Here is a 13,984-nt window from a genome sequence, read left to right as displayed (position 1 = left end):
CAGAAGCTTCATGACCCTCAAAAGTGTACTACTTAGAACCAGTAGCAATATCCCAAACCTTAGTTGTCTTGTCCTCTCCACAAGTCATGAACCATAACTGTTGAATTGATCCGAGATGAATTGATCTGAAGATCCGAGACGAGTTGATCCGAAGATCCGAGACGGGTTGATCCGAAAATTCAAGACGAGTTGATCTGAAATCCTATACGAGTAGAGTTTAGATTAGGGTAGAATAAACCTGCTCTGATACGGCGATACCATATTGAAAGACATAAAAATTGAAGAGAAAAATTAAACATGGAGAACACAAGGTAAGACGCACAAAGCCCAAAGAGCTACATCACTTTTATTATATTCTCTCTTAATATTGTTTATAATCGGCACCTCTATTTATATAGGTGAAATAATACAAGTTATAAATATAGAAAATACATTGCAGAGGATTTCTAATATCAATACCATAAATCCCTCCAATCAATATTCTATCATAGGTTAAAATCACTCCTATGATATTCTCCAACAACCTTTCTAACTGAAGTAAGGGCTCTATACCTACCTAACACTTATACCCTAGCATGCTCGTATTTCGGATGCAGACCACCCAAGAACTCATAGATTCGATTCCTTCCAACCATAGCCCGAAAAGCTTTAACATCAGCTACACACACAGGTATGTAGTCCTATTAGTGATCTAACTCTTCCCATTTACCACATAGAGTGTGGTAATATGTAACAAGAGTTTGGTCTTTCTACTTGAATCTTGAAATCTCTTGTTGAAACTCTGAAGCAAACAGATAATGAATCTGGAGTAATTCTTATTGTGCCATGTACCATGGGAAGTTCACTGTTTTTATCTTCAGATTCTCCTCGGTGAGAAGACATTGCCAAATCAGATTTATTCGTCTTACTCTCAATAGCTGCTAAAAAGATGAACTGAATTTTTTCCTTATTGTGTGGGCATACAGAATAGAAAGAAGCTTCATGACTCTCAAAAGTGTACTTCTTAGAATCAGTAGCAACATCCCAAACCTTAGTTGTCTTGTCCTCTCCACAAGTCATGAACCATAACTGTTGATTTGGCTGAGAGAAAGCAAGATCATCATAAGCATCAATCTCTAGGTTGTTTTGTATATCCTCACCAGTATGATAGGAAGATATCTGCAGAAGGTGCTTGGATTTCGCAACACCCAAAAGGATGCCATCAGGATTCCATATCACTCTCTTCACTGATGCAGGATATTCATTAGCCAAAGATGCCTGCATTGTCATTGAACATGATCCAAGGACACATACCTTGAAATTTCTAGGAGCAAACTTCTCCTTGCCACCAACCTCCCACAATGCAACATCACCATGATTCGTTGCCAAAGGAAGCAGAGTTTGTTGCATTGGATGCAAATCCATGCTTTTCATAGCAGAATCCTGATGCAGATTTGCAACTAGAGTCTTGGGCAAATCATAGTAAGAGTATAAGATTTGGGCATGGCTCTGACCAGGGTATGTGATAGGCAAGAAAAGTTTTGACAAATCCATGAGGCTCAGGTTGAACAGTGACAGCTTCTTCAACTCTAGACAAGTTTCTGATTATGTCTGTAGATTGTCCTCTTCAACCTCAGCTTTTAACATGTTGACTTCTTCCTCGGACTTCTCTTCTACCATAACTGTCTCTTCATATTCCTCTCCATTGTCCTCAAATTGTGGAAGATGGAAAGTTGAATGCACCCCCAAGATCTGACCTTCATATGCACCTCCCAAAGATTCATCAGAAGTTGAATTTTCGTCCAGTGTCTCACCTTCTTCATATACACTTCCGAGGGATTCGTCAAAAGTTGAATTTTCATCCAATGTCTCACCTTCTTCACACATACATCCGAAGGATTCATCAGAAATTGAGCTGACATCAACATAATTCCCAAGATCTTCCTCACCCCGGAGTTGTTTCCCATCAATATTGTGGCAGTTTACATTTCTTGGGATCTTGGCAGACTTAAATCTTGAATCCTCACATATCACAATTCAGGTTCTTCAATACGATTCACCATTGATGTCCATGTGTTTTGTGATCTGGCAGCACAACTGCTTTGGACTTCTATACAACTTATGCTGCTGAATTCTTCCTCTAGGCTGTTCTGCCTAATATTCACATTTATATGCATCTCTCCTATTGTCCATATTCAATGGAGAAATGATTCCATATTGCTCTAATAAAGTGCTCAATCGAGAAATTTGATGTTGCAGATTTTTTTGCAGATTGTGAAAGTTCTGAAAGTCTTCTTTTGTGGCTATCGTGGTTCCTTGCCTAGCCATAGATCCTCAATAATCACAGATCTGGGAAGAAAGGCTCTGATGCCACTTGAAGCAAACAGAAAATGACACTAGTCTTCTTACAACAGTAAGCAAGACAAAAGACACTCCGATCACCGTCGGAGCCTAGATTTCTATAGGGAAATCTGTGGGAAAGCCTTAAGAATTGTTATAGCTGATAATAATCTCAAAATATATTGATAAAGACTAGATTCAACTGATAAAGAGGTTGTCCCTTTTATAAGCCAACTATCACTGACTACATTTTCCTATATTGGCTTTTAGACTACCCAAAAGAGCATTAAAGACAACTCTTATATTCCCATGACAGTTTAGATTTTCCATACCATAATTACTACTTAATAGACTTTGACTAAACACTTTTCAAGGCACCATTAACTGCCTCAATCTTGACTAAGGTACCATTAATGATTTCCATCAAACTCGTACAGTTTTGCAAAATTACCAATACTTCTTTTTCACAGCGTCGCATAGCTCTTTAGCTATTTTCGCAAACAGAAACCCCTTTACTCATCTGTGGTTGCATTGACTGCAACAACCACGTCATAACTAGTGCATTATTTGCACTACACTCTTTGAATGCATGATCGCTTTTGGAGGGATATGTGACAGTCCCTTCCACATGGTCATCCTACAACCATTGATATGCATATGAGCAGATTAAGCTCACTCCATATAGTTCATCTCATCCAACCTCAGGTGTAATACAAAAGCCTGGATGGTGGTCGCTACTACCTCCTAACACTGGAGTCACACTAGAAGAAGAGCCAGCTTCTTTTGAAGTCACCTCTGAGACATATATTTTATCAAACAATTTCTAGGTATATACTCCTCAGAGACAAAACAACAACAAAATGTATAGAGAACCACCTCTCTAACACACAAAGACTACAACGAGAGAGATTATTGTCTTCTTAGATGCATAAAAAAGTTACTACACAGTCACCACACAGAGCCTAGAAAGCAACAAAGTAGACCATACCAAAATCACGAACAATGAAGAAAAAACCGTCGTTGCAGAACCACATGAACACTGAAAAAAACCACTTATCGAGACTCAATCGATCAAAAACAAGTACAAAAATATTCGTGCAAACAAATCCCATCTTGGAATCTCTTCAAAACCCTTCACACCCACTAGGGTTTACACAAACTTTCTCTAGTTTCAACTACACACCCTATAGCTTTACAAACCATGCTCTGATACCATGTTGACTTTAAGAGAAAATCAAAACAAGAGTAAAGTAGAAGAAGAAAAGAAGGAAGAGGAGAAGAGAAAAAGAAAAAGAGATGGGAAAAAGATAAATAATGAAAGAATACTTTCATCCTTCCAACACATTCTATTTATACTAAGAAGTTTCAAAAATTGCATATCACACATAAGCACCCTCCATTATGTAAATAATAACAAATAAGTCCCTGACAACAAATATATGATCACGGTAGATAATGAGCATAAACACGCCACATCAACCAATGTACAGGATCCTTATCCTATAAGATAATTGTCATAATACAAAAACCAAATCAATGAATGCCAAGTTGCACCCTTAATCCTTATTATAGTAATAAATATATCTTTGGGAAAATTACACTATACCGAGGGATACGTAATTTGACTCATTCACATCCAGATCATGAATGTTTAGAATCCAAATTATGCAAGAAGACATTGCTTTGAACCAAATCAATAAATGCCAAGTTGCAACCTTAATCCTTGTGATAATGATACATATATCTTTGGGTAAATTAAACTATCTCCCAAGACATTTGCGTTTATTACACCCCCTCTCCTTGTATTTTCAAAAATGAAGTCCTACTCTGACATTTGTGTTTTGGTAACACTTGCCCCTCTAGTGACAGTCAAAGACGTTGACAATCTAAAACAACTTCAACAACCAAATATTTTGATATTCCATTTTTGCCCTTGAAAAAAGTTGAAGGACAATAATATATTCCTCAATCATTTCGTTATATCACAATTTTACCCTTGTTTAAAGGATGATTTGCCCTTTTATATTCCATTTTTGGCCTCGAAAAAAAGTTGAAAGATAATATACTCAATCGTTTCATTATATCACGATTTTACCCTTATCTAAAGGATGATTTGCCCTTACCTCTGCTTTGGTGCAGCATTTTCAAAACTCTAATATAAACATATATGTACACACAGGAGCGGAGCTACTGAAGGCATAACCTGGGCTATAGCCCAGGTTCAAAAAATATATATATTAGTACTATTGTGCATCAGTTCACAGCCCCGATCCATATGCAATACTACTCTTCCTCTTAGCCCGGTCCATATGCAATACCACTTTTCCTCTTAGCCCAGTCCACTTGGCAATCCTGGCTCCGCCCCTGTGTACACATATATACATACAAACACAATGATCAGTGCAATTTTATTTGCAAATAATCAAGTGATCAATGCTTCAAGTAAACAGTGCCTCCAATTGCTCATCCAGTGCTTTCATCTAATTTGGAAAATTAAGGTTTCTCTTTCTTTATTTCTTCGATCTACTCTATCTTGCATCAACCATTTCCATCAACATCACCTTCCTCTCCTTCGTTTCGTTTTTTTCTTTTTCTCTTGCTTAATCTTTGTTACAAAAACATATATACACTATACATGTATATATATATTGACCACACTTACTAGTATATATACATACGTTGTATATATATCCCATATTTTTTCTGGTGAAATATGTATCATGTATATACTTATCAAAAAGAAATACGTATCACATATATACATGGCATAATCCAACCTTTGTTTCTGAGAGTAACTCAACCTAGTTGGAGATCGAGGAAGAGAAGGGAAAGAGACCCAGATTGAGATGGAGTGTGGAGATGCAGCTAAGATGGAGGCGTGGCTGGCATAATGTTCATACATTAAAGAAATGGGGTATATGGTCAAGTTGTCTATGCATTAAGAAACCATTTCTAGGGCACACACCTAACGCCAGCTCTTCTTCACAAGCTTCTTTGACAATTGATTCTTTGACCCCTCCTGCAACTACAAAACCCAATTTGCAACCATCCAAACCCGGAACCTACTCCCATAATCAAATCAACCAGATTTGTCATCACCATCCTCATCAACACCATTGGCATCCATTCCAATAAACCCTAATCCATCCCCCCGACACTGATCAAATCTCCACTGCAACCACTTTCAGTCCAACCCTATGCTACAACTGTATGTCAATATTAAATATTAAATTTTTGTACTAAATCTTAGGACAAAAGGTTGGCAACCAAAGAGTAAGACCCAGGACCATTATAACCTTTCTCTCTTCTCTCTCTAAAACTCTCTCTCAATCGCCGGCAAGGTCATGACTCTTCTAGCATCAATACAGAGTCCATTTCAATCCAATAGAGTTGTTCCTTTATGCAGGTCTATTGTTTGTAGATGTATATGTTGTATTCATATGTATTAATTTGGTAGAAAACCATTCTTTTATGTGGATTTATATGCTTATAATATATATATAAGTATATGTCTACTGGGTTTGTTTGAACGCTATAGAGAGAAAGAAGATGGTAGAGACAAAATATGTTCTTAGGTGGGTGTTTTAGTACAAACCATTGGTATCTCAATTAAAATAGTGTTGCGAGCGGTATGCATGTAGAGTGTATAACCCCCTATACGTTCTTAAAAGTCCCTAACATTCAATTTTGGAGCATTCAAGGACCCGAATGCTGAAAAGACTAAAGTATCCCTCTCTAACTGAATAAAAAAATAGGTAAAAAACTAATTAAATGTGAAATAACTAAATTGTCCCTCTTTTTATATATATAATATAGGGTTGCGGGCAAGACACACCCTTATGGTATGCATATAGAGTATATAACCCCTTATACGTTCTAAAACCTCCTTAACATTTAATTTTGGTGCAAACAAAGACCTGAATGCTGAAAAGACTAAAGTATCCCTCTATAACTAAATTAAAAATAGGTAAAAAAAAAAAAAACTAATTAAAAGTGACAAGTGTATATATATAAGGGCATTATCGAAATAGACAAGGGTATTTTTGAAGTTTTATATGACCTCAAGCCATTCTTTGCCACATTATTTCAAACTTAGCGGACTTATATACTCAAAATAAAGGATAGGAATGTTATTTGCCCAAAATGTAAACATTAGGGGTATTATCGGAAGCAATGAGGATGTTTTCGGAATTTTATATCTTAACAGTGACTTCAAGCCCCTTTTTTGCTAATTTTTCAAACTTAACGGACTTATATACACAAAATAAGCCCTTCTTTGCTCATTTTTTCAAACTTAACGGACTTATATACACAATTTAAAGGATTAAGGGTGTTATTTGCCCAAAATGTAAACATTAAGGATGTTTTTCTCACTTTACCCATTAAAATAATATCAAGAAAATAATGAGTGCAATGATAATTTCCTAGCTTCTGATAATGGAGTGAGGCGCCAAGTTGTGACAGGAGACTGCAGTGGAATTTTTTTAAATACAGGGGAGGTCACTGTGATTAACGCAAACGCAGGGATTAACCTTTCGCAAAGAAAATTGCTATCAACTCAAGCAAGAGCATTATAAATTGGCACATTTAATATTTTGCAACATCAATCTCTTGAAGTGATAAAATGATATTCTGAACAAGTGATTTGTTACGACTTAAGAAGGTCAAAGCAGAGGAGAATAGGAAGAAGGTGCAGGAGGAGGAGAGAACACTTTCCAGTATGGCAATAGCATTTTCAAGTTGTGAAATAATTATGGGAAATTATTGCATTGGTAGAGAACGCATTATTTTGAACAAATATTTAACACTAACTGAATTGAATTGCTAAATTATTAAATCAACATAATTCTCAAGGATTTGTGGTATAGATCAATAGAACGAAAAAAAATCTTTGAAGTAATAATTTCTTAACAAATTTGTAAAAATCACATATGGTATACATCATATATTATATTAAAAATAAGATTATTAAAAGATGCAAAATCCCAATTGGCCTCATAAACCCACAAAATATAAGGATATTCAAACCAATATCAGAAAAATAAGCACCTTAGTCCACAAAAGCCCATGAAATTCCAAACAGAAATACAAAAACCCTCAGGATTAAAATCGAAACTTCTGACAACGAAAATATTCACTTTTCTGGGCTTCACAGACCCAAGAAATCTGGGATTAGGCATCAAAATCCATATGAAAACATTCGCTAGAAAACCCAAGAAATTTCAGATAATGGAATCGCAAATCATATCATAAAATTAGGGAATTTTCAACTTGGCCTCAGAAACCCACATATAATTCCGATGTGCATGCATGTTAAGATACACCAACCCACTAAAACAGATACACACATGAATGATTAAACTATTGAGAGAGAAATAATCTCACCTTTCTTGACCAGCAGTGTCCCAAATCTGAGCTTTGAGAACCTTACCATCGACAGTCAGACTCTTGGTGGCAAACTCAACCCCGATTGTAGACTTAGACTCCAGATTGAACTCGTTCTTAGTAAACCTCGAAAGAAGATTCGATTTTCCCACACCTGAATCACCAATCAAAACCAACTTGAACAGGTAATCGTACTCATCTTCACCTCTATATCCAGCCATCTCTTTTTTCTTTTCTCCCTCTTTAGCTTCTTCACTTGTTTTCGTTTTGCTTCGTTTCGCCCTTTTCCAAATTTGAAGAGGGAAATAGCAAGGAAGAAGGACTCTTGTCGGGTTTTGCTAGATTCTTGGAAAGATGAAATAATTTATTTCTTTTTGGCCTTTTCCTTTTTCTCCTTTTTGGCAAATGGTGACTTTTTAAGCCCAAAAATAAGTTTACAGCACAATTTAATTAAAGTCCAAAAATAATAGTCTTCTTTTATGCTACGTATTTTATTTACTACGTAATTGGTTAATGTTTTTCGGTTTATTTGGACGGATAAGTTATATGTCAGTACACCTAATGGATTTCAATTAAAATAAAATATTACATTTTTTTTTATATTAGGCCTAATTATACACAATACCTCTAACACGTCAATATTACATTTTTTTTTATATTAGGCCCAATTATACACAGTACCTCTAACATGTCAAATATTGCACTGAATTCTCTTAAAGTTTGCTCGATCATAACATTTTACCCCTTCTTGTGAAAGTCAATGTCCGTTAATGATACATAAGCCATTTTTAAACTTGAAATATCACACTTGATTATACACAATACCTCTAACATGTCAAATATTGCACTGATTTCTCTTAAAGTTTGCTCGATCATAACATTTTACCCCTTCTTGTGAAAGTGAATGTCTGTTAATGATACATAAGCCATTTTTAAACTTGAAATATCACACTTGCCCTTACGATAGTTACAACTTGCAAGGACATTTCAAATAGTAACCTATATACCCCGAATAGATAGACAAAAAAAGCCTTTGCATGACATTTTTATAAACCCACGCTATGTCTACAAAATATTACCTACTTTCTTTCCCTAAAAATTATCTCTCTAAAATTTCTCTATCATAAACTATAAAGGAAAGAAAAATAGAAAAACCTTTTCTTTGTATTAACACACAATTCACGAGTTTACATAGGTTCTCTTTATAAGAGAGAATACACGTAGATACCTAGCTGGCCTATTTAATAATTTCCTATTTTACAGCATTTGACCAATATTCTATTTACAGATAATTTTCTACCAAATATTATATTTATAACTAATAATATTTGGTAGTATTATTACCAAATCTTTCCTTTTCAACACCCCCCTCAAGCTGGTTTGAAGATATCCTCCATAGCCAGCTTGCCAATTAGTCGGTCGAACTATCTTGTAGGAAGTCCCTTTGTAAGCACATCTACAACTTGCTCGGTAGTAGGAATGTATGGCATACAGATTAATCTATTTTCGAGCTTTTCCTTGATGAAGTGTTTGTTTACCTCCACGTGCTTTGTTCTGTCATGAAGCACTAGATTGTGAGCGATCAAAATAGCAGCTTTATTATCACAGTACAATTTCATAGGCAATGGATTAGAGACCTTTAATTCATCCAATAGTCTCTTAATCCATAACACCTCACAAATTCCATGAGCAACTGATCTAAACTCGGCCTCTGCGCTGCTTCTCACTACTATATTATGTTTTTTACTTCGCCAAGTGACAAGGTTCCCTTCAACGAAGGTGCAGTAGCTAGAAGTTGACCGTCTATCAATAGCATACCCAGCCCAATCTGTATCGGTATATGCTTCAACTTGCAAATGCCCACGGTTTTTTAACAATAGACCTCTTCCAGGGATCCCCTTTAGGTATCTAAGAATTCTGTAGACTGCATCAAAGTGTTCTCGTCCAGGTGAATGTATAAACTGGCTAACCATGCTGACTGCAAAAGTTATATCTGGACGTGTATGTGACAAGTAGATCAGTCTTCCAACAAGTCTTTGATACTGCTCTCTATTAAGAACTTCTTCATCTTTAGAATGCTGCAGTTTAAGGTTGGGCTCAATGGGTGTCTCGGCTGGTTTACATCCTAGCAGACTTATCTCACTAAGTAAATCAAGAGCATATTTACGTTGATTCACAAATATACCTTCTTTGGATTTAGCAAACTCCATTCCAAGAAAGTATTTTAATGCACCCAAATCCTTGATCTAGAAGTCAGCTGCAAGTCTCTTTTTCAGTCTCTCCAATTCTTTATTGTCATTACCTGTCAAGACTATATCATCTACATAGACAATTAACACTGCAACCTTACCTTCTCTACTGTGTTTGTTGAACATGGTATGGTCAGCTTGGCTCTGACAGGAGCCACAATTCTTCACAGCTCTCCCAAATCTCTCAAACCAAGCTCTAGGGGACTGTTTGACACCATATAAAGATTTCTTCAGTCTACAGACTTTATTAGGTTCCAATTTTCCCTCAAACCCAGGTGGTAGATTCATAAAGACCTCCTCCTCAAGATCTCCATTTAAAAAGGCATTTTTTTACATCTAACTGGTGTAATGGCTAGCTAAAATTCACAGCCAAAGATAACAAAATTCTGATTGAGTTTATCTTGGCTACAGGAGCAAAAGTTTCTTGATAATCAATTCCATAGGTCTGGGTGAACCCTTTTGCTACTAGTCTTGCCTTGTACCTCTATATGCTACCATCAGCTTTACATTTCACCGTAAAAACCCACTTGCAGCCTACTGTTCTTTTCTCCTTAGGTAAATCAACTATCTCCCAAGTACCACTTATTCTAAGAGCATTCATCTCTTCCATCACTTCTAACTTCCAATTCGGATCATCAAGAGCTTCCTGAATGTTTCTCGGGACAAACAAGTGTGAGATTTTTGAGGCAAAATCCCTATGAGTATGAGAGAGTTTTTCATAAGAAAGGTATTTGGCAATGGGATATTTTGGATTTGGATATTTGATTCGAATACCTTTCCTAACAGCTATAGGAATATCAATGTCTGATGGTTCTTGAGTAGGAGAAACAATAAGAACTGAAGATGAGTTAGGATCAGAATTACCTATGATATCTGGAAGTCCAGTTCCCGGAGATTGAGATTGATCAATTCCAAGAGGAATAGGCTAACTTTGACTCTTTTGATGAAGTATTCTCCGAGTATGCTCAGTATTGGGAACTTTTGTGCCCGGTTGTAGTGATTATTCCCCTGTTTCAGATATAATAATGTTTGGCACTATATGACTAGAATTCTCTTCATTGTTTTCATTGGTTTTATCACATTGTTCTTGACTTTGAATTTCGAGAATAACAGTAAGATGAGGTGAAGGAGTCAAAATCACATTTGGTAAAGGAGTAGGAGATAAATCCCAAAAAATTTCTTCCATCACCTCATTCTCCCCTTGAAGAGAATTTTTGGGAAAGTAAGATTTATTTTCAAAGAAAGAGACATCTATACTTACATAAAATTTTCTTATTTGGGGATTATAGCACTTATATCCCTTTTAATTAGAAGCATACCCTATGAAAACACATTTTTCAGCTCGAGGATCAAGTTTGGACTGAGTATTATTGGGTATATGAACAAAAGCTATGTAGCCAAAAACCTTTAGATGTAAATCCGAGTATATCCTTGATAATGGAAAAGTTCTTTTGAAACATTCTAATGGTGTGCTATATTTTAAAACACGTGAAGGCATTCTATTAATCAAATACGAAGTTGTTAAAACAGCTTCCCCCCAAAGATATTTTGGAACATTCATTGAAAACATTATAGCACGAGCCACTTCAAGTAAATGTTTATTTTTTCTTTCAGTAATTCTATTTTGTTGAGGGGTATCCACACACGTAGACTGATGATGAATACCCTTTTCTTCCAAAAAACTCCCCAAATTCATTCATCAAATAAACCCAACATAAACGGGTATGATCATCTATAAAAGTAACAAACCATTTTTTCCTAGAGATAGTAGTGACTCTTGAAGGTCCACAAATATCACTATGTATTAAATAAAATGGTTTTGAGGAAGTATAAGGTTTTGGCAAATAAGTAGTACAATGACTCTTAGATAAGCAACAACTTTCACAATAGAACGATGAACAATCCAAACCTTTAAATAAAGTAGGAAACAAATGTTTAAGATATGAAAAGTTAGGATGTCCTAGTCTTAAATACCAAAACATTATTTGATCATAAACAGAGTTAAAACTAACACTACTAAGACCCTGAACCTTTTTATTACTGGGAAGTCCCCATCAAAGTAGTAAAGTCCATCTATTATCTTAGCACTGCTAATCTTCTTCCCCGAGCTCCGACCCTGAAATTCATAGTAAGAATCACAGAAAATTATATGACAATTAGATTCTTTGGTTGGTTTACTCACAGACAAAAGGTTATAGGCTAGTTTAGGGACATGGAGAACATTTTTAAGATTTATATTCTCGGATAATTTTATCAAACCTTTTCCTGCAATAGGTGAGAAACTACCATCTGCAATTCTAATTTTTTCAAAACCAGAACATGGTGAGTAAGTGCTAAAAAGATTGGAAAGGCTGGTCATATGATTAGAGGCTCCAGAATCGATGATCCATGGAGTATAATTTAAATAACAAGAAAGGGCGTTAAGTGCACTACCTGTTTGTGCAAGAGAAACATTAGGAATACCAGATGAGGAATTAAATTTCAACAGCTTCAGAAGGTGATCCATCTACTCCTTGCTTAAGGGACTTGTCTCAGCTTCATTGGCAGTAGGAACCGCACGCCTATTTCTGTCACTAGGCTTGCTACTCTTCCAATTCGCTGATTTTCCGTGGATTTTCCAGCAATTCTCTCGAGTATGGCGTGGTTTGTTGCAGAAGTCGCACCAAACCCGTGGCTTTTCTTTAAGTTTCGCTGAAAATTGACTGCTTTATTAGCAGCAGTCTCAGCAACAATAAGGGTAGAACTTTCAACAGGTCCGCTGGTAGTCTTCTTCCCCAACATTACATGTCTACGTCTCTCTTCTCTTCGAACCTCAGCAAACACTTCACCAATTGGAAGAAGTGGAGTCCTGCCAATGATCCGTCCTCGTACTTCATCAAATTCCACGTTGAGCCCAACAAGAAATTTGTAAATACGATGAGGCTCCACGGTTTGTTTGTAGTGATTGGCATCTTCAGTGGATTTCCATTCATAATCATTGAATAGATCCATGTCCTGCCAAATGCGCTTTAATGAATTGAAATACTTGGTGATCGAGTTTTCTCCCTGCCGAATCTCACCAAGTTTTAGAGTCAATTCGTAGATCTGAGACTGATTTCCCAAATCAGAGTACATCTGATTCACGTTGTCCCAGAGCTCCTTAGCCGTGAAGTAGCATATATAATTGGAACTAATATCCTCGTCCATGGAGTTCACAAGCCAAGTCATCACCATTGAATTTTCTGCATCCCAGGTCACGTACGTTGGGTCCTCCGATGCTGGTGCTTTCTTGTCTCCCGTTAGGTACCCGATCTTTCCCCACCCTCGGATGTACATCCGAATGGACTGGGACCACTGTAAATAATTGTCACCATTAAGGCGAATATTGGTGATCTAAACCGATCAAGTGAGAATCGGTACTGGGGGCTTGGGTTGTCGAATTTGTTGACTGGGTTGTGATAGGCGAGGATGACATGGAGAAGCCGTCAGACATGGCTGATCAGTGAAGAAATTGTGCAGAAAAGAAAATTAGAGGTTTTTTTTTTTTTTTTTTCCTTAGGGTAGCTCTGATACCATATAAACTATAAAGGAAAGAAAAATAGAAAAACCTTTTCTCTGTATTAGCACACAATTCACGAGTTTACACAGGTTCTCTTTATAGGAGAGACTACACATACATACCTAGCTGGCTTATTTAATAATTTCTTATTTTACAGTATTTGACCAATATTTTATTTACAGAAAATATTCTCCAAAAATTATATTTACAGCTAATAATATTTGGTAGTATTACTACCAAATCTTTCATTTTCAACATCTATGTAGGAACCTGATAGCATATTAATATCCTTCTATACAAGGTCGGTCTCCCTCCGCACAAGGTCCAATCTCTAACATATACACTGCTCTATATATATATATAATATCTATCTTTCTTTATCTATATATATAGTTACAGTTTTTCCCTCTATCTGTCTCGTATTTTGTGATTTTATTTATTTTTCCTTTTCATTATTGTTCAACTAGAGGTCTCTGCCAAGCTCAAATACTGC

At 36.2% G+C, this 13,984-nt stretch overlaps 1 protein-coding gene across 1 annotated transcript in view; it reads right to left on the bottom strand.

The window, feature by feature from the left end:
- Positions 1-8,061, bottom strand: part of LOC132311228 (ras-related protein YPT3) — a 28,694-nt gene extending 20,633 nt beyond the window's left edge. The window contains exon 1 of the mRNA XM_059809055.1: positions 7,705-8,061. Coding sequence (XP_059665038.1) covers positions 7,705-7,925 — 221 coding nt within the window. The 5' untranslated portion in view covers positions 7,926-8,061. The remainder of the gene's footprint in view (positions 1-7,704) is intronic.
- Between the last annotated feature and the right edge of the window lie 5,923 nt (positions 8,062-13,984).

Source organism: Cornus florida, unplaced genomic scaffold (assembly GCF_030987335.1).
Source record: "Cornus florida cultivar Cherokee Brave unplaced genomic scaffold, ASM3098733v1 CherokeeBrave_3.0.0_Hap2_Chr06, whole genome shotgun sequence".
NCBI lineage: Eukaryota > Viridiplantae > Streptophyta > Magnoliopsida > Cornales > Cornaceae > Cornus > Cornus florida.
This window is presented reverse-complemented; position numbering and strand designations above follow the sequence as displayed.